This window comes from Ceratotherium simum, chromosome 8 (assembly GCF_057802395.1).
Source record: "Ceratotherium simum simum isolate JZ-2026a chromosome 8, ASM5780239v1, whole genome shotgun sequence".
NCBI classification, from domain to species: Eukaryota; Metazoa; Chordata; class Mammalia; order Perissodactyla; family Rhinocerotidae; genus Ceratotherium; species Ceratotherium simum.
The window spans coordinates 13,987,351-14,007,803 of NC_141907.1; the positions used below are offsets into that span (position 1 = coordinate 13,987,351).

The window sequence follows — 20,453 nt, forward strand, 5'->3', positions numbered from 1 at the left end:
AGAGCGCTGCACAAGCTTCAAGACACTGTTCTTTATCTTCATTGTGAAGAGACCATGGAAGCGAACCTCAGTTATAGGGAGGGAAACTGGCAGTTCCGTTCTCATGTCCCTCTGCTCCTCGGTGCTCTCCAGGTGAGGCTCCTGGAACTCCTGCTGGTTAACAGTGCAACCTCCTGAACCCCCCTCCAGACTTCTGCGACCAAATAAGGAATTTTACCGTGCCACTTCTGCCCAATTTTGGTCCCCAAATCTGTTGACAGTTGCTGTTGCCATTCTCACAGGACATTAAGTTGACGTTCAGCAATAGCCACAAGTCAAAATTAAAAAGCCACAGCATAAGAGAATCTGGGAATATTTTATTCCTAGTGCCTACAGATTAAAAGAAAAAGACAGATCTGCAGTGGTTACCAGAGATGGGGGCTGGCAGGTAGGGAAATTGGATGAAGGTGGTCAGAGGTACAAACTTCCAGTTACAAGATAAATAATTACTGGGGATGTAATGTACAACATGATGACTATAGCTAACATTGCTGTATGGTATATTTGAAAGTTGCTAAGAGAGTAGATCCTAAGAGTTCTCATCACAAGGAAAAAACGTTTTTTTCTTGTATCTATATGAGATGATGGATGTTAACTAAACTTACTGTGGTAATCATTTCGCACTATATGTAAGTCAAGTCACTATGCTGTACACTTTAAACTTACAGAGTGCTATATGTCAATTATGTCTCAATAAAACTGAAATAAAAAAATGAAAAAGGGGCTGGCCCAGTGGCGTAGTGATTAAGTTGGCACGCTCCACTTCGGCGGCCCAGGGTTCAGATCCCGGGCGTGGACCTACACATGGCTTATGAAGCCATGCTGTGGCAGGCGTCTCACACAGAAAGTAGAGGAAGATGGGCACTGATGTTAGCCCAGGGCCAATCTTCCTCAGCAAAAAGAGGAGGATTGGCAACAGAAGTTAGCTCAGGGCTAATCTTCCTCACAAAAAAAAAAAAAAAAAGACAGATCTTCACTATTAGAAGAGATAAATACCCAACCCGGGTGATTATTATTTGCTAACACATTAGAAAAGCACTTTTCTGTCCCCTTTCAGGTGACGTGACAGGCGGGGGGACAGAGGAGAGGAATGTTAAGTGTTGGGGTCCAGGCTGCCCCAAATTGACTCATGTTGCAGTTTTACCCACGGCAGATTCACCCAGTGATACATCCAGGATTCATAAAGCCTTGTTTACACATTTCAATTAAAAGCCTTGAGAACAGAGGTCATTTCATGGTATTAATAACCGTTCTGGGGATTCTGACAACAGTGACATTTTAGAGAAAGAAATGCCTGGGCAAGCATTGAAGAGATCGACATTTGATACCGTGCATTGTTGGCAATATTCAAGTGCTAATCCTTCCATCTTCGTTTTCCTTCTACCCTTTGCTTTTTTTGAGACCGGCTAGTGTCTCTTTATAGTCGGATCTACCTGGTTTTGCCTGCTAATAACTTCCTGGTCATTAAGAGGTCCATGCCAGGGTTATTTAAATACTGGAAACGAGGAACAATTGAATCCTCTGCTGAAACATTAGTCTAGTGGGAGATATAGAGTTACGTCCTTCAGTAACACACTCGTGTCCACTCGAGTCAGGTGAAGACCGTCTCTGTAGAGACTTGCGGATGTGGTTGTAGTAAACAGGGGCTGTGGAGGCAGGTGCTGAGGGAGGACCAGGGAATGGACTTGAAACCTTGAAATGGTGTTTTTGGAAGAGCCGACCTTAGAGCAGGGGATTGCTGAGTGTCCAGAAGATGTCAAGGACCCCCGCTGCTGCTCGGACACCAGGGACATGACCCGCACCCACTAAGATGCCCGGATTGTTCAGAAAGGTGTGGTATGGGCTGGCATCTTTACTCAGCTTCTCCTCCTTCGTCCTGATCATCATTGCCCTGGCGGCGCCCCACTGGCTGAGTGGGAAAATCCTCTGTCAGACTGGAGTGGACCTGGTCAACGCCACGGATCCAGAGCTGGTCAAATTCATTGGGGACATTTACTACGGACTCTTCCGAGGGTGTAAGGTGCGGCAGTGTGGGCTCGGGGGCCGCCAGTCCCAATTCACAAGTGAGTATATTTGGGGCACGAAATCTGCTTCAGAACACTTATTTTTTACAATTTGTAAGGGCACTTATGTCTAAACATGGAATTCAACTGCTGCCTCAATCTAAGACATATGACAAAATCCTCAGTAAGCCAAGAAGAGACCTTGTTTTTGCCCTTGTAGAGGCTTATGGAAACATTAGAAGTCGGGATTTCTATATCTGTGTAGTTTACCTCTTTTACTAATAACTGTTAAAATATTGAGTGATTACATGTGCCAGACATTCTATTAAGTGCTTTACATGGCTTGTCTCTTTTAAGCCTCATTACAAGTTTATAAAGAAGGAATTATTAATGTTCCCATTTTTCGGAGAACTACACTGAAGTCTGGAGAGGTTACATAACTTGCCTGAGGTCACCCAGCCAGAAAACAGCAGAGCCAGACTGCAGACCCGTGCCACGTGACTGGGGTATTCTCAGCCAGTGCAGCACGTGAGGGTGTAGATTGCCTGCAGAAATGAACCTTCAGCGAGCATGGCAACAGCTCCCACTTATGTTTATATAAAAGCTTCATAGTCCGAGAAAAAGCAAAGGGGCTCTGTGCCGGGGCTCTGGAATCAGACTACCCCAGTTCAAAGCCTAACCCGGAGGTTTACTGGCCAGGAGACCTGGGGCAAGGCACTGGACTGCTCTCAGTGACCGTGAGCAGGCAGGGACATCAGCTGGCATCCAGTGTCATCAGAGCTGCTCTGGATATAAACAGAGCAGGAATCCAAGCCCAGCTTAGGAAGGGTCTTCTGGGAAGGAAAAAACAAATCAGAAAAAGGCAATAGTCTGCAAGCCTTTAGAATCAGATCACTGATGAGAATAGTGTCCTACAAAATCATAATTAATCAACCTAATACTAATGTAGGGGGATAAGGAATTTTATTCATTATTTGATTTCTGTTTTTGAGAATTGTAGTTTTTAGAATCCTGGCCAGGGTAAGTATCTTATTAAATATGTAAAGACAGAAACCTGGACCATTGACAAAGATAATAAAATACAAATTAGCACCGTTTATATACATGAAGGAAATACATATTTGTTATGTATATTCAAGAAAAAAGTCTCTAGGGATATTTATATTTACCCAGCAATTAAATTGGACCAGGGATATTGGAAAAATAGCTCTACTAAAAACATGACATATAAACCTGAAACACACACACACACAAACAAAGAAATAAAAATAAAGAACGTGTTAAAAGGATACCATGACAACTATGCAGTCCTTGGTTCCAAACTGGGTCTGTTTGCTATAAAAGACGTCCCTGGGACAATTCATGGAACTTAAATGCCGTCAGGATTAAACAGCAGTCATGTACCAGTGTTAACCTATGATTTTGACAGTTGTAGTTATGTAAGAGAATGTCCTTTTTGAGGAAATAGACTCTAAAGTACTCAGGGATGAAGGTGCAGTTTACCCTCAAATGGTTCAGGAGAAAAAAAAAAATCTTTATACCATTATTGCAATTTTTCTGAAGTTTGGGATTAATTTTAAAACTATAAAAAAAGATTTTTTAAGGGAGAAATGGCACAATTTTTTAAATAGTTGTAGGTAATTGAAATTAAGTAACCTCATAAAGGAAGTTCCATAGCTTGAACAAGGGAGCGACAGATTCAATAGCAGCAATATTCCAAAGACTTTAATAAGCGAGACAGTGCTTAGGCAATATAATAAAAATAGCCCACGGTAATTATATAGCGTGATATATCATGTTACCATGATAACCGCCTTCTTGTTGTTAGTATCTTCAAGTCAGTTCTGCCTCCTAGCAACCCTGTGCACAGCAGAGCAGAACCCTGCCCAGCCCTTTTGCACCATCCTCTCACCTTCCAGCGCTATATCAGACAATGCTCCACTGCTATTCATAGGGTTTTCATGGCCAATTTTTTGGGAAGTGGGTAGCCAGGTCCTTCTTCCTAGTCTGTCTTAGTCTGGAAGCTCTGCTGAAATATGTCCACCATGGGTGACCCTGCTGGTATTTGAAATACCAGTGGCATAGCTTGCAGCATCACAGAAACATGCAGCCGCCACAGTATGACAACCAACAGATGGGTGGTGTGGTTCCCCGACTCGGAAAAACCGGGGCCAAGGTGGTGAGAGCGCCCAAACTTAACCACTAGACCACCAGGCTGGCAACTGTCCTCTTACGTACTAGATAATTTACTTATCTATGTTTATTATTTATTATCTGTCTCCACTTCTACAGTATTTAGTGCCATGAGGGCAAGGACCTTGTTTGTTCATTGATGATCCCAAGCCCCCAGAGCAGTGCCTAGCACATACTAGGCACTCAAAAACATCGGTTGAATGAATAACAATAACATACTTTTAAACTCATTTGTACTGAATGTTCACATACAAGACGCCAGACGTGACCTAAGCTATACTGATCCTCCACAACCCTGCCAGATAGGAGGAGAAGACTGAGGCTCAGAGAGGTTAAGCAACTCACAGCTGTGTGACCCTGGCTAAGCTATGTATTTAACATCTCACTTCCTCATTTGTAAGAATGAGAGAGGGTTGCCGTGAGCAGGAAAAGAAAGAATGTGTGTATGTGCCTGGCACATAGTCTGCACTCAATATATGTAGCTGTTGCCATTTATTGTCATGGGTCATATGCTTTTATGGTTGTGGATATTAAGCTGGAAACTTAAACTTAATCCTTAAGTCAGAGACATCTAATACTTTTGGAAAATGGGTACAAATATGAAAGGCAAGCAAGCAACAGCTTTCCTGGGGTGGCCCTGTGTGACAGGACCATATGTGGAGTGGCCCCTTAAAAAATCGTTAATAGAATGAACTGATGCATTAAAACTCCTGAGGAAAGACTTGACTTTCTAAATAATGACATAGATGAAAAATAGGAAGATCTCATTTAAGTGGGAGATCCGGATCCTTGGGGTATGGCCCATGAATGCAGGAGCTAAGTGAGATTCAGCTTTTGCCGACAAAGATGTTTTTCTTAAAGTATAGTCAATACACTTCCTGCTGTGGAAGCTAAGGACTGGGTGCTCTTTTACCACCCCCCTGTCATTCTATACGCCCCAAATTCCCTCTCCCCCATCCTTCTAATATGGTCATGTCTCAATTTTTTATTAAGTCAAATCCGGAGGTGGGTTCGGATCATTATACGGGTATGACTAGTTCTTTTTAAAAGTTGCATTGTGTGGTTGTGCTGTACCTTAATTTATTAAATCAATCTCCCATTGATTCATATTTTGGTTTTTCTCCAATCTCTTGCTACTGTAATGAATATTCAATATATACAGCTCTGAGCACAAGTGGGAGTGCTTTCCCTAGAAGTGAAATTGCTTTGATAGATGTTGTCAAATAGCCCTCTAAGGAGGTTGTGTGAATTAATATCCCTACACAGTTTGACACCCGTTCCTTCCCCGACGCCTTCATCACCAGGGTGAGTTAACAAATGTTTCCATCTTTGCCAATCACATAAGCGATTGTTTTCTATTTTAAGTGCCTGATGAGTATTACTATGCTTGTTTTGTGTCCTAAGGATGGGATGGGCAAGAAAGGGGACAATGAAACAATTAGGTAATCAGGCATAAGCTACCATGTTTGGAATAAAAAGGGGCTGAGAGTTTGAAAACAAAAAAAAAAATCTGAGGGACACTGAGATGGAAGGGAAGCAAAGGGAAGAGAGAAGACTTACAAAGAAAAATCCTTTGGAAAGAAGCTCGTTTTCCAGGATAAAGTTTCTGATGCTGATGAGATAACCATATGGAGATAAATATAAATAGAAATACAGAACTGGAAAGAAAGTTAGATGAGAACTAAGGACATAACTGTGGAGTGTCTGGAAACTTCTGAGTGGAAAGAACACCTTAAAGGGAGAGGGACAAAAATTCTCATTCTCAGGCTTGGGAGACACCAACCTTCCATGAATAAAGGCACGCAGGTGACCCAGCAAAGGAGCCAGAGGGGAGGGGGTGGGGGAGTGAGTGGAACCAGGAAAGCTTTGAGTGCTGGCTCCTGAGGAGGGACAAACACATGGGCTGGTTGGTGGTATTAAGTGATGGAGCAGGGATGTTGGAGCTCATGAGGTGGACCCAGATTTGAGCAGAAGGTGTTCAGTAGAACCTTGGAGTAGTTGCAGAGGAAGGGGTATGCCCGGGATTCTTTAGCTTTCATCATTTTAAATTCTTCACTTATAACTACTGAAAACCGTGACCTAAACTCTATGTTCCGTATGGTATATAGGACTATATTCCTATATAGAATTCTGGGTCACCTTGCCCAAAGATAAAGGACTTAAAGTCTACAAGCCTGTGGGGTAAGGGGGTTTATCAAATCTTCCTCATGTCCTTGTCACAAGGATGGAAGGCAATAACAGATGTCAAGGGCTCAGCCCATGACTGTGCTCAGTAAATGTGGATTATCCTCATTCATATGCAGCTATTACTATCCCCATTTTACTGATGAGGAAACTGAGGCCCTGAGAAGTCACATGACTTTTCCCAAGTCAGAGGGTAAAAATAACAGCAGCAACAACCACAGCCGCCATTTTTAAGAATTGGCTGTTTCCAGCAATACTTGAAGTACGCTACTATGTTATATCATGTAATTTTCACAGCTATTATGTGGTGGCAAATATAGAGAAAACAAATACAAATTAATATTTCACTAAATTATCCTGCCACATTAATATGGCAAATTAATATTCTAATAAAGTACTGTGCAACGTGAGGATTAAGCATCCATCATACACTGGGAAACAAAGTCTGCCTTGCTGAGTCATTATGAGGGATCCAAGATGATGCTCTTAGCTTCACATTAGTGCCCATTAAGTGGGTGCCATTATTATTCCTTTGCACTTCACTTGATCCACTCAACAATCTTGTAAGATGGGTAGAGGAGGCAGGGTTTAGAGGATCCTATGTTAATGGTTGTTGCAAATGAGCAAAGCCGGGATTTGAACTCAGAACTTTGGATGCCAGATCTAGGTTTCACTTTGCTACACCCTTCCACACTCTTCACCATTATGCCTGAGATCTCTTCTACCTCTCTGATTTAATGAAGGCAACTCTCTGACCCAGGTTGAAGCTTTGCGATCAGCCCTCTTTGACTGATTCTCTTGCCAGCCTCCTTTGCTAAAGAGACACCATCTGGGCCTTGTGTGCATCAGCTCACACGAGATCCCAGGGCTCTGAGGTCAATGCAACTTAAATTGCCAGCTGGGGCACATTTGGATTTTGCATCCACCCTGATGAAGAGAGGATTGTTGGTCAACTGACAAGTGGCAAATCTGGGGGCCATGAATTCATCCCAGGAAGTCTCCTGCTTTTTGAAAATCCTCTTGCTGCCTTGCCCTTACTCACCTCTATTAAAGCCTTTATGATAAGCAAACTTGGGCTTTGTGAACTTGAGCCAAGCTCTGATGTGGAAATACTGGCTGTGTCTTCTCTCCTCAGTCTTCCCACACCTGGTGCAGGAGCTCAACACGGGCCTCCACGTGATAACTCTGCTTCTCCTCTTCTTGGCCTCGGCCCTGGCTCTGGTCAGCATGGGCTTTGCCATCCTCAACATGGTCCAGGTTCCGTACAGGGCAGTCAACGGCCCCGGGGGCATCTGCCTGTGGAATGTCCTTGCAGGTAAGGAAGGCCCCTAGAGAGAGAAATTCGGGTTCCGGCCTTCACCAGGCTGAGTTCCAAGTAATTAAGCTATGAAGGAATGAAAATGCCCCGCCTCAGCCTTCACTCCCCTGGTCTATAACCTTCTGGATGGGCATGAATCTCTCCATCACAATAAAGAACCAAACTGTTCTTTATTAGCGTCCACGAGTGACTGAGGGTTTAAAACAGTGAGGAGAGGTCAGGGTGAGAGGAGAAGCGAGAAGACAGAGCTGGGGGTGGAAGGGGCGGGGGCCGTTGGAGGAGTGAGGAGATGGAGCTGCTGTGAGGCTGGGAGGAACCCTCACAGATGACAGAAGAGCAGGGACCTGCTTTTTTTCATTTAAACCCCACAACCTCCCTATGAGGTGCTATTATTAGACCCATATTTACAGATAAAGAGCGTGAAGCTCAGGGAAGTTAACAGGTGCACCCAAGGTCACACAGCATTGAGTAGCAGAGGTGGGCTTCCACCCCAGGTACAACTGAGTTTAAGCCCTTTGTCTTTTCATTAATCTATGGTCTCATTTATGACTGTGACCTATTTTCCAAGACAAAAGGGTTGTATGTGTGTGTGTGTGTTTGATTTGGGAGGATATTGATACATGGAAAGTAATTTACATTTAGTTATGCACTTAAAAAATCATCTGCAATGAAAATACCAAAATCCCAAGAAATGAGGGCTGTTTCAGAAAACCCAGGTCAAGTGATCATGATGGCAGTAACCCCTCACTGCCTTTACCTTATACAGGGTGACCTTAAAGTATAAAAGCAAATAATGTGGTTTTATCCTGTATTAGAACGGAATGTCAGTATGTATTTGCCTGTGTTTGCAGACTGTGGCCATCCTGTAGAATTACTTATATACCAGGTGTCAACCAAGGAAAAATATTTCTACAATTTAAACAGCAGATATTTTGGGGGGCCATTAGAATTGCAATTCGGGAGACAGATTCAGGTAGAAACGCAAAACGTGTTCTGCTAGGGAGTAAAAGGGGCTTTTAAAGGCAAAGAAAGGAGGTTGTGTCACAAAGAATTTTAATTGGAGTTGGAGGCAGAGAGCTAGTCTTGGCTAAACATTGATTGACTATTGATTGTATCTTCAGAAAGTTCACAATCCTCAGTCTTTGTGATCAGGATGTCCATTCTCCTGCTGACTTCTCAGACAATCGCTTGTAAAACAATTGCCGTTTTGCCCCTGTTCAGAGGTTTGGCTCAGTTCAAGGTTCAGCACAGTAAAGCAGTTTCTCTGGAAAGTCAGCTCCTATTCCATTTTAAAATGGCTCCACTGTAGTCAATTTTGACAATGGCTCACCCTCATCTAGACCACAGGTGTCTTGTTTATCTCTGCTTGAATCCTTATAGTGGCTGGCATATAAAATGTACTCAGCCCTGCTTATCAAATAAATGCTTATCTCTGTCAATTTCCTTCCCTGGCGAGAGAGTACTCTCTAGCTCTACAGAGGAGAGTATTAAAAAAAAAGCAATTTGGCAAAACTTCAGTGTCAAAAGGCATAAAAATATGAATATCTTTTGATTAAACAATTCCAAATAGGGATTTATGCTAAGGAAATAACTAGAAAAGAGCACAAAAATGTACATTAAAAGGTGTTCACTGAAGCACTGTATAATATCAAAAAATTAGAAGCAATCTAATATCCAGAAAGAAAGTCACACTTAATTAAACAATTTAATTAGGTGTGTCACAGGATAAAACATCATGCACCAGTTTAAAGCGATGCTGTAACAGAATATTTAACAATATGGAAAAATGTTCAAGTAAGGGGGAAAAATCAGGTGTAAAATGGTAAGAACACTATAATACTAATTTTTTTCAAGAGAAAGAAATGTAAAGAAATATACTAAAATGTTCAAAATGTTTATACCTGGCTTTTAGGATAAAAGTAAATTTGGGGCCAGCCCCATGGCTTGGCGGTTAAGTGCGCACGCTCCGCTGCTGGCGGCCCGGGTTCAGATCCCGGGCACGCACCGACGCACCGCTTCTCCGGCCATGCTGAGGCCGCGTCCCACATACAGCAATTAGAGGGATGTACAGCTATGACATACAACTATCTACTGGGGCTTTGGAGGAAAAAAATAAATAAATAAAATTATAAAAAATAAAAAAGTAAATTTGTATTTTCATCTTTATGATTTTCTCTGGTGTCCAAATTTTCTTCAATGAAAATGTAATGATCTAAACAAAAAGCATAATATATGTGTTTTTTAAAATATTAATTAAAATCAAAGCAGTAGAAAAGTAGAGAGAGAGAAAGATTGAGAGAGAGAGAGAGCCAGAAAGTCCAAGTTTGCAGCAACAGGTAGAGAAGTCTGTGAAGTTTGGAATCCTTCCAGTTTTCCCTGCTCTATTTTCTCTTCCTCCTTCTCTTATCTCCTTGTCTTATCCTTTTTTTTTGTATAATTTTATTTATTTTTTCCCCCAAAGCCCCAGTAGATAGTTGTATGTCATTGTTGCACATCCTTCTAGTTGCTGTATGTGGGATGCAGCCTCACCATGGCCGGAGAAGCGGTGCATCCCTGCGCGCCCGGGATCCGAACCCGGGGCGCCAGCAGCGGAGCACACGCACTTAACCACTAAGCCACGGGGCCAGCCCTCTCCTCGTCTTATCCTTAAGTATGCAAAGAGGATAATTAAAGAGAACAGTCTAGCCCTCCCTTGAAACCCCAATCTGCACAGTAAGGTGTTCTTACATCTTCCCACGTAGCCCTCAGAGTCTACATCCAAATGCTACAATATGTAGAGATTGAACTTTTCTGAATGTGGAGACCCGGTACTGGGTAAGGGGGAAAATTAGAAGGGTCGAGATTCAAAGTCAATCTGATATGAAGCATACTTTCTTTCTCCCACGCCTCTACCTCTCACACTGTGGGGTTATCTGCTGCTTTTAAAAGCAAAGTAACACTTGTGTCGCCCTAACCATTTTTTACACCCGAAGCGAGTTTGTTTCCTGTGCCACAGAAATGGCACCTCACACATGGTCGTTACAACTGCAAGAAGGCGCTGTGAGTGAGGGTGACCTTTCTGGGTTTCAGGCGGAGTCGCGGCCTTGGCCATCAGCAGCTTCATGGCCGCGGTGAAATTTCACGACCTGACCGGACGGATCGCCAACTTTCGGGAGAAGCTCTTTCGGTTCGTGGTGCTGGAAGAACAGTACGAAGAGTCGTTTTGGATCTGTGTGGCCAGCGCCTCGGCCCATGCTGCGAACTTGGTTGTGGTGGCGATCAGTCAAATTCCTCTCCCGGAGATCAAGACCAAAATAGAAGAGGCCACGGTCACGGCTGAGGATATCTTGTATTAACAGCCTTCTCCTGCTCACACCCTTTCCTAAATCAGTTCTGCAGTGTGAATGGAGACCTCTCTTTTTTTTTTTTTTTTTGCAGGCTTCACAGTCCAGAATGTCCATATTCTTGGCAGTAAGAAGGAAGTGGAAGGAGGAAGGGTGGTGCCCCGGCCAGAAAAGAAAACTTGCCCAAATTCCTGGCATCTCTGCCCTTTTTTCTCACTGACCTGGGAGTTAGGGCTGGAGACTCTGCCACTTGCTGGCTGTGTGTGACATTGGACAACTCACTTAATGTCTACTTCTCAGGTTCCTCATCTGTAAAATGGAGATATTAATGACCTCACAAGGTTGTAATGGGGTTTAAATGGGCAATAATGTTGCCAGCCTTTGCATATTGTAGAACACCCTACCAATATAAGGTACTGGACACTCTAATAAATGTCTATAGACCCTTGGTCTATTCCACACAATATTGGGGGGATACAAAGAGGCATCCCGGCCTCCAGAAACACCAAATCTTGCCATGCGGCACAGGAATCAGATTGCAACAATAACGCTAAGAATGAAAAGAACTATCATCTTTTGAGCGGTTACTACGTGTAGTTCTAAGATGTTTACATATATTAACTCATTGCGTCCTCACTACAAACTCAGATTGTCGGTTCTATTTCATTCCTGTTTTATAGATGAAGAAACTGAAGCATAGAGAGGTTAGGTAACTTGCAGAGGGCAGGAATTAATTCGAAGAAGTCTGGAGCCAGAGTTTACACTTGTAACCACTTTGCTCGTTGGTTGCGGGATGTACAAGTCATTGCAGCACACGGAGCTCAATGCTGTAATAGTACAAGCATAAAGGACTGAAGTAGGAATTAATCCTTCAGGACGGAATGTGGTATTAAGGAAAGTGTCACAGAGTTGACACTTGATCTGAACTCTGAAAGATGAGTCGACTTTTTCCAAGGGGGAAGGAGGCAGGGTTGGAGAAGGGCATTCCAGGCTGAGTTAGTAACGAGGAGAGGCACAAAGCATGAAATTACAAGGAGGGCTTGGAAGCATGTGGATACCCAGTGGGATTAGAATGTTGCTCTAATCCACCTGTTGGAGAAACCCCGGCTATTTTGTGTTGGGTTTTCCTAAGTGGTACTGTGATGGTTAATTTTATGTTGTCAACTTAGCTAGGCCATGATACCTAGATATTTAGTCAAACACTGTTCTAGATATTTTCGTGAAGGTATTTTTTGGATGGGATTAATGTTTAAATCAGTAGACTTTGAGTAAAGCAGATTGCTGTCCACAGTGTGGGTGGGCCTCATTCAATCAGTTGAAGGCCTTAAGAAAAAGACTGACCTCCCCTGAGGGAGAGAGAATTCTGCCAGCCAACTGTAACTCTTCCCTGGATCTCCAGACTGCCAGCCTACCCTGCAGATTTTGGACTTGCCATTGTCCACAATCTTGGGGACCAATTCCTTGAAAAAAAAATCCTCTCTCTATCTCTCTCTCTCTATGGATGGATGGATGGATGGATGGATGGATGGATGGATGGATAGATAGATAGATAGATAGATAGATAGATAGATAGATAGATAGATAGATAGATAGACACACACACACATTTTCTATTGGTTCTATTTCTCCGGAAAACCCTCACTCATTCAAGCACACAACTCCATTCATTTTCCCATGACGCCAGCTGGGGTGAATCCTTGCCCGGGTCTCCTGTCTTCATGCCAAGTAAAAGTTATCTAATCCTCCAGATTAGCTCCATCTAAAATGACACCTGATCTGGACTCACTCTACCTTTGCTTAACACTGCACTTCAGGAAGTTTCCGTGACATCTCTTCTGTTCTAATTGCTTATGATTCCCTACTGGCTAACCTGTCCCTTCCAGCCCTCTATCCCCATCCCAGACATAGCTCAGTACTATTTAGTGGACTGGGGTCATTCATCAAATATGCAGATGGCATATGGCCAGAAGAGATAGGTAACACAATAGGGGATGGATCCAAGAGATAGTGACAGACCACAGTGCTGTCTGGAACACAAGTGGAAATGTCAATGTCCTATCAAGTTTACCATAAAGTCCTGCTAACAGTGAAAAAAAAAAATAACATAAATACAGAAGAGTCTGGCAACAGTTTATATGACAAACATCTGAGGATCTTGGTAAATTTATTTGTTCAACAAGTATTGAAACGGAGCTAGCTGCTCGGAGTAGAGCAGTGAACACACAGACAAAAATCCCCACTCTCCAGAGATTTCGTTCTCCCACTGGCCGGGGGTGATTCTCACTGAGACAGCTTGTGATGGAGCCAGTGAAGAACAGCGGCCCAGCCACAGCCTTCAACCTGATGGTGGCCTTCAGGTATGTGCAGACCGTCATATAGGGGCAGTGAATTCAGTTTTGCTTCTAACAGTAGAATTGCCTTATCAATATGGTAACCTTGATCAAGATGGATGTGTACCAAGGAGTCAAACTGCTGGCTTTTGTATGTGTGTGCATTTTTCCAGTGACGAGTCCATAGCTTTCTAAAGATTTCCAAAGTGTCCACAATACCTTTAAAGTTTCAAACCATGACCCATCAGGTGGCGGCCGTAATGTTACTAGAGATAATCAGGTTCGGTCTGAAAGTCGTCTCTCGGGGATACTGCAGAAGAGATTCCTGTATGAGATTTAGCGTGTTTTCTTGGGGGTGAGGGAAGAGTGGGAAGAAGGGAAGAAGGGAGATTAAATATCTGGGTCACAAAGTTCACTCACATGATCACTTGGATGTATAGAGAAAATGTAGCTTCTTTATTTTGACTATAGTTAATCTGGTCATTTTGTAAGTAAGAAAAAATACTAATAAAGGCCCAGTCTAGTTTAAATTTAACCCAACCTGATCATTTATACCATCCCTCCGGGTAATGTTAAGCCTTTCTGGGTTAAAATGGCTGGTTCCTCAGGTAACACCCCTGCTCCTGCCTCTCTCCTGAAGGTAGTTCTAGGGTTATGGGAGAGGGAGGCACGCACACACATACTCCTGATTTCCAGGAAGCATCCCCTGGCCTCTTGCTGGTTCTGGGGGTGCACTGGCTGGGCTCTTCGGGCTCCTGTCTCCCTGGCTGCTTCTTGCCTGGCCAGCCTTTCCAGAGCCATCCAAGGCCAGAGTAATTTATGAAATGTTCTCTCAACTGAGCAGAGCCCACTCACTGCCTAGAAGACTTAAGAAAATACTGTGAACCTTAAGTTCTTGTAAATGTCGCAACACTGTATATAAATGGAGTATGATTCCAAATCAATCGGAATTGCAAGACTGCCCTTTCTCTTGCAGACCAACTTCTCTTAATCATCACTAATATCTAAAATAATAAATATGCACAGATTTTAAACCCAAAAATATCACTATCTTGATTTTGCTTCTTTTGAATATTTCTGTACTTAATTCTAAATCTTGGGGCCAGCCTGGTGGCATAGTGGTTAAGTTGGCATGCTCTGCTTCTGCAGCCCAGGGTTTGTGGGTTTGGACCCCGGGTGAAGACCTACGCACCACTGATCAAGCCATCCTGTGGCAGCATCCCATATGCAAAATAGAGGAAGATTGGCAACAGATGTTAGCTCAGGGCCACTTTTCCTCACACGCAAAAAAATAACACATAAATTCTAAATCTTGTCAGGGCAAAAAAGATGCTTACTCACCAAGTAAATAATTATACCATCTGTCACAATTTTAGGAATTGCCTTTCCATATATTTTGGGAATTAACTTCTCAAAAGGGTTGTGGTCACATTATGACTTAAGTTTCACCTCCAACGTCATCTTCTAAATGACCGCCCTATTTATTTATTTATTTTTTTATTTATTTTTTTGTGAGGAAGATCAGCCCTCAGCTAACATCCATGCTAATCCTCCTCTTTTTGCACCGGCTCTGAGCTAACATCTGACCGCCCAATTTAATACTGAAACTGAAGTCTTACATTTTCCCAGCACTGCTGATCCTCCTTGCTTGGCTCTACTTTTTCTTTTTACTTTCTTTTAACGTGCTCCATAATTGATATGTGTATCATGTGCTATGCTTATTGTTTTTTGCCTGTTTTTCCCCATGAGAATGTCATCTCCATGAGGACAGGACCTTTCTAGGTTTTTTGCTCATTGATAGATCTCACGCACCCTGATATATCTCAAGCACCTAGAACTGTTCCTAAATAATTTAGAAAATAAACTCTTTTTAATCTCAAGAACACATTTGTTAAAAGAAGCCAGATATTAAAAAGTACATACTATATGATTTCATTCATATGGAGTTTAAGATAGGCAAATCTAATCTATGGTGAGATAAGTCACAAAAATTTTTTTAAAAATTAAAAATACACAAAGAAAATGTTTGAAAGTTTCCTTTTTCCTTCCTCAATCCCACTCCCAAAAGGTAACCATTTCTAAAACTTCTTTGTACCTTTTTCCATACTCTTTCTAAATATACACATACTTTTTTTTTCCTTACACAATGGATGATTTGTACACATATTGTTCTGTAATTTACAATGCGTATTTCTAATCAAGCAGCTCTCCTCTGGAAAAAAAAAATGTTGGACAAAGTAACTTTTTTAGTTTTACAAAGAGAAAAATCATATGTGACAGAAAATGAGCTGGTGCTTCCTTTTTAGATCAATAATTTGCTCTGTAGGAAATCAGGAAAGCGAGAGGTGGATCTAGAGAGCAGTCAATAAAGCTTCTTGGGAAAGCACTGGAGCTCAGCTAACCGCATTTCATGCTGGCCGGGCAGACGACAGGGTGCACGCCGGGCAAAGTGAGAAACGCGAGCCAGCAAAGAAGGGAAGATGGACGGGGCCTGCGCTGTGGACAGTGGGCGGGTGGACTGGGGAGAGCGGAAGGTCATATATTGGAAGATGAGCTTATAACACTAGTTATCCTCCAGAAGTATTCCTTATTTTGACATAATTTTAGAAAGTTGTAAAAGTAGTACAAAAAATTCCTCTCTAGCCTTTACCTAGATTCCCCAAATGTTAACATTTCACCACATTCTTTATCATTCTCTCCTCTCTCCGCCTTTCTTCTCCTGTGTGTGTGCGCATGCGCACACATGCGTGCACGTGCACATAAATTTTTGCAGAACCATTTGAGAGTAAGTTGCAGACATCTTACCACTTTATCTCTAAAAGCTTAAGTATATATTGCTGTAACAAAATGTTAAGGAATTCTCTTATACAACCATAGTACAATGATCACAATCAAGAAATTAGCACTGATGCAGTTCTGTTATCTAATCTACAGATGTTATTCCAATTTTGCTAGTGGTCCCCCTTATGTCGTTTATAGTTTTTGTTTGTTTCTTTACACATGATACAGGATCCAGGTTGCATTTAGTCATCATGTAGTCATCATGTCTCTTCAGTCTCCTTTAAACAAGAACAGTCCGTCAGGCCTTTTTGTCTTTCATGACCTTGACATTTTTTGAAGAACACAGAATATTTTATAGAATGTTCCTCAGTTTGGGTTTCCCTGACATTTCCTCAACATCAGATTTAGCTGTGCATTCTTGGCAGGAACACCTCCAAAGAGATGTTGGGACCCGTAGCAGGCACTGGTATCTCTTTGTCCTATTACTGGTGGTGTTAACTTTGTTGACTTGGAGAGTGGTATTGCCAGGTTTCTCCACTGTAGTTACCACCTTTCCTGTTCTAAACAGTCAGCATCTTGTTGAGAGATACTTTGAGACTATGTAAATATCTTACTACATGGAATTCTCACCCACTAGTTTTAGCATCCATTGATGATTTTTGCCTGAAATAATTGTTATTATGATGGTTGTCAAATGGTTCTTTTTTCTAATTTCATTGTTCCTTCTACATTGATTAGTTGGCATTCCACTGTAGGGAAGAATTTATTTATATACTTATTATATGTTTATATCCGTATAGACTCATGGATTTCTATCTTACTCTGTGGTTTATTATCCATTACTATTTCATTTTTATTTTTATGCTTAAATTGTCCCAAACGTGGCCAGTGAGAGTGCCTCTGGCTAGCTCCTGTTCCTTATGACATGTCCACACTGTTCTTTGAACACTTCTTTAATATGGCACAGCAAGATTTTAGGCTCATCTTATACTTTCCCTGCCCCAGCCCTGGAATCAGCATGGCTGTGTTTGAGGTAGCTACTATCATTGTACCTATTTTATAGGTGAGAAACAGAAGCTCAAGAAGTGGGAAATGTGGTTACAGATATCAGAAGAATAAAGACAATTCAATAACACTTTGCTACCAGACAAAATCACGCGTGAACAGCCATTAAAATAACAACTAGTCTGTTGTGGTGACTTGGAGAGACCATTTTAATTCCCATTTGGGATCAGGGACCACTGCTCATCCACCCTCGAGGACCCACTACCACTAGATCTCTACTTGCCAACTTCATCCTTGACAAAGCAACAGAGGAAAGAGAGAAGATGGCATCAGCAGACCGTGTGGTATCTACTAGAAAACCAAATGCATTTCATGTCATTTGGTGCTTAATTGTCTAGCACTTAGTGAAAAACTGATTGAACCGAATTTTTTTTTTTTTTTTGGTGAGGAAGACCAGCCCTGAGCTAACATCCAATGCCAATCCTCCTCTTTTTTGCTGAGGAAGACTGGCCCTGGGCTAACATCCGTGCCCATCTTCCTCTACTTTATATGGGACACCGCCACACCATGGCTTAACAAGTGGTGCGTCGATATGCGCCCAGGATCAGAACCGGCGAACCCCGGGCCGCTGCCGCGGAGCGCGTGCACTTAACCACTTGAGCCACCGGGCTGGCCCCTGAACCGAATTTTGAGAGTCTTCAGTTTTGCAATTTATCAGAAACACATTCTCTGGGATTTTCTTTTAATAAAAATTCATTATCATTGGTGGATGTGATGTAGCCTTGCTAGATTTTTACTATGAATGACAATAAATTGTGTATTGTTTATGGAAATGATAATGTAGTGAATTACATCATGATGTAACAAGACAATTAAAAAAAAAGAATTTGGGCCAGCCCCATGGCTTAGCAGTTAAGTGCGTGCGCTCCCCTACTGGCGGCCTGGGTTTGGATCCCCAGCGCACACCGACACACCACTTGTCCAGCCATGCTGAGGGGGCGTGCCACATACAGCAACTAGAAGGATGTGCAACTATGACATACAATTATCTCCTTGGGCTTTGGGGAGAAAAAGGGGGAAAAAAAAAAGGAGGAGGATTGGCAATAGATGTTAGCTCAGGGCTGATTTTCCTCGCCAAAAAAAAAAGCTTTTATCCCAAAACTCCCAATATTTTTTAACAGCTTTATTGAGAATTAGTTTACACACCCTAAACTTCAGTCATTTAACTGTATGACTCAATAGTTTTTAGTGTATTTACAGAATTGTGCAAACATCACCACAATTTTAGAATATTTGCATTTGCCCAAAAGGAAACAATGTACCCATTAGCAGTCACTCTCCATTGTCCTCCCAGCCCAGCCCTAGGCAACCACTAATCTACTTTCTGTCTCTGTGGATTTATCTATTCTGCACATTTCATATAAACGGAATTATACAATATGTGGCCTTTTGTGACTGGTTTCTTTCACTTAGCCTGATGTTTCAACGTTCATCCACATTGTAGCATAATGTCCCAACATTGTAACTTTTGTATGCCATCATTGTGTCTCTCATTCCAAATTGCGTACATCATGTACTGATTTTCTTTCTCCTTCCTTCACAGAAAAATATCAAACCTATTTTTTTATTTCTACATAGTTTTATTCTTGATAACTTTTCATGGCTCTATCAGTATCGAATCCCATGACATCCCTGCAATGGAAATTTCCAGGCCTGACATCTCAGGCAATCCCATCAGTTCCCGTAACCCTCACTCATGCTATCACTAAAGTCAAATCCGTTTACAAAATCTGAGCCAATAACAACAATCACTTTATTACTCAACTGTTCCTTCTTCAGCTAAATGATGGTTTTATCCCCAGGAAAGTGTGACACCCTCAAGGGCTGACTAGCCACAGCAGTGACATCCTCTTCTGGGCTGCTCCCCAGAAGAGATGGACATCACTGCCATTGTTCCTCTACTAAGAGCCATTGTGACAAAATGCAAAAAATAAGCTTTCCCGGACAGCTTGGTTCATTATAATACTAACACTTCTTTCTCATGCCTGTAAACAAATGAGGCTTTTCTTTTTTTTTTTTTTACTTTTTATTGGGGAAAATTTCAAACATTTAAAAGCAGCGAGACCACTACAATGCGGTCCCGTTACCCATTACTCAGCTTCAACAATGATCAGCTCACGGCTAATCTTGTTTCTTCTGTACCTTCACCTCCACTAACCAAAGCTCCCCACCTCCATTCACAAAAGCTTCTCACTAAAAATATTTGCAAATACTTACTTGGACGCCCCTGCCCTGTGCTCCCGTAGGTCTGATTTGTTTAACTTTATCTTCAGCAGGTATTTGGGGAGCATTATGATGTGTCCAGCATGGAGTCCTGAGGATACAAAGATGAATAGGACATTGTTTGGGTGGTTTACAGACCAGGAACGAGAGAAACAAACATTCCGTTTGATTGTAACACGAGGTTGGGGGATGGACAAAGTCGGTTCCTGACACAGCCTCGCACGGGTGGTGGCGGGTTTGTAAATAAAATCGTTAATAGTAATCATGCTGGAGTGGGGTAAAGTTTCCAGTAAAGTTGCTGGTATGGAAGTGCTTACGTGATAGTATTTTCAAGGTTAGATAGGATTAAGGGAGCTGCTACAATGAGGTTAGAGTTGACTAAATTATGAAATCAGGGCTCCTTCTAATTGAACACTTGATCAGGTATATTGAGCATGATTCACATCTTAGAAAATCTGGAACACTGCAAAGCCACCATAACCACATTACCACAATCCTCCCTGAGGCAAGGGGATGTGGCGCCTGCAATCAGCTGAAATGGGGAAAGAGAAAGCACTTGGAAAAAGAGAACATAAATTAATACCGCCATCAATCAGTACTAGCCTCACAGGTATGAGTCTAAGTTCAAATGTATAGAAACATAAAAATACATATGTAGCCAGCTGTGAAGGGGAAGAAATTGAATTGTCTATGTGAAACAGTGAAGAAGCTTCACCTGCCCAGGAGCTCCTACGGGCCACCTGGTCTAGGGCAGCCAACACCTCCCAGGGGCAGGGGACAGCTTGTTGGGGCAGCGAGTTCCTGATGCCAGGCCTGGATCATCATCCCCCTAACAAACTGCTCCAACAGTAAATGATACTCATCTTCCCATATTCAGTCACTCACAGTGCCCGGAGACACACTCATGCGCACTGGTCACTCTGGGAGCCAGAGCTGTGATCGGCCTGAAGGAACCAGGAAAGGCTCCCACTCACTATCAGTTTTGAAGAATGAG

At 42.4% G+C, this 20,453-nt stretch overlaps 1 protein-coding gene across 1 annotated transcript; it reads left to right on the forward strand.

The window, feature by feature from the left end:
- The first annotated feature begins 1,849 nt into the window (after positions 1-1,849).
- CLRN2 (clarin 2) lies at positions 1,850-11,072 on the forward strand. The gene is made up of 3 exons (XM_004432293.3): positions 1,850-2,102; positions 7,555-7,734; positions 10,807-11,072. Exons 1-3 carry the CDS (start codon positions 1,850-1,852, stop codon positions 11,070-11,072), a joined length of 699 nt encoding a protein of 232 aa, XP_004432350.1.
- Positions 11,073-20,453: the final 9,381 nt, after the last annotated feature.

Bases quoted from the DNA above. Each gene is read 5' to 3' on its own strand.
- CLRN2 (XM_004432293.3), top strand. From the start codon at position 1,850: ATGCCCGGATTGTTCAGAAAGGTGTGGTATGGGCTGGCATCTTTACTC. The intron at 2,103-7,554 runs GTGAGTATATTT...TTCTCTCCTCAG, and splicing joins CCGCCAGTCCCAATTCACAA to TCTTCCCACACCTGGTGCAG. The intron at 7,735-10,806 runs GTAAGGAAGGCC...TCTGGGTTTCAG, and splicing joins CCTGTGGAATGTCCTTGCAG to GCGGAGTCGCGGCCTTGGCC.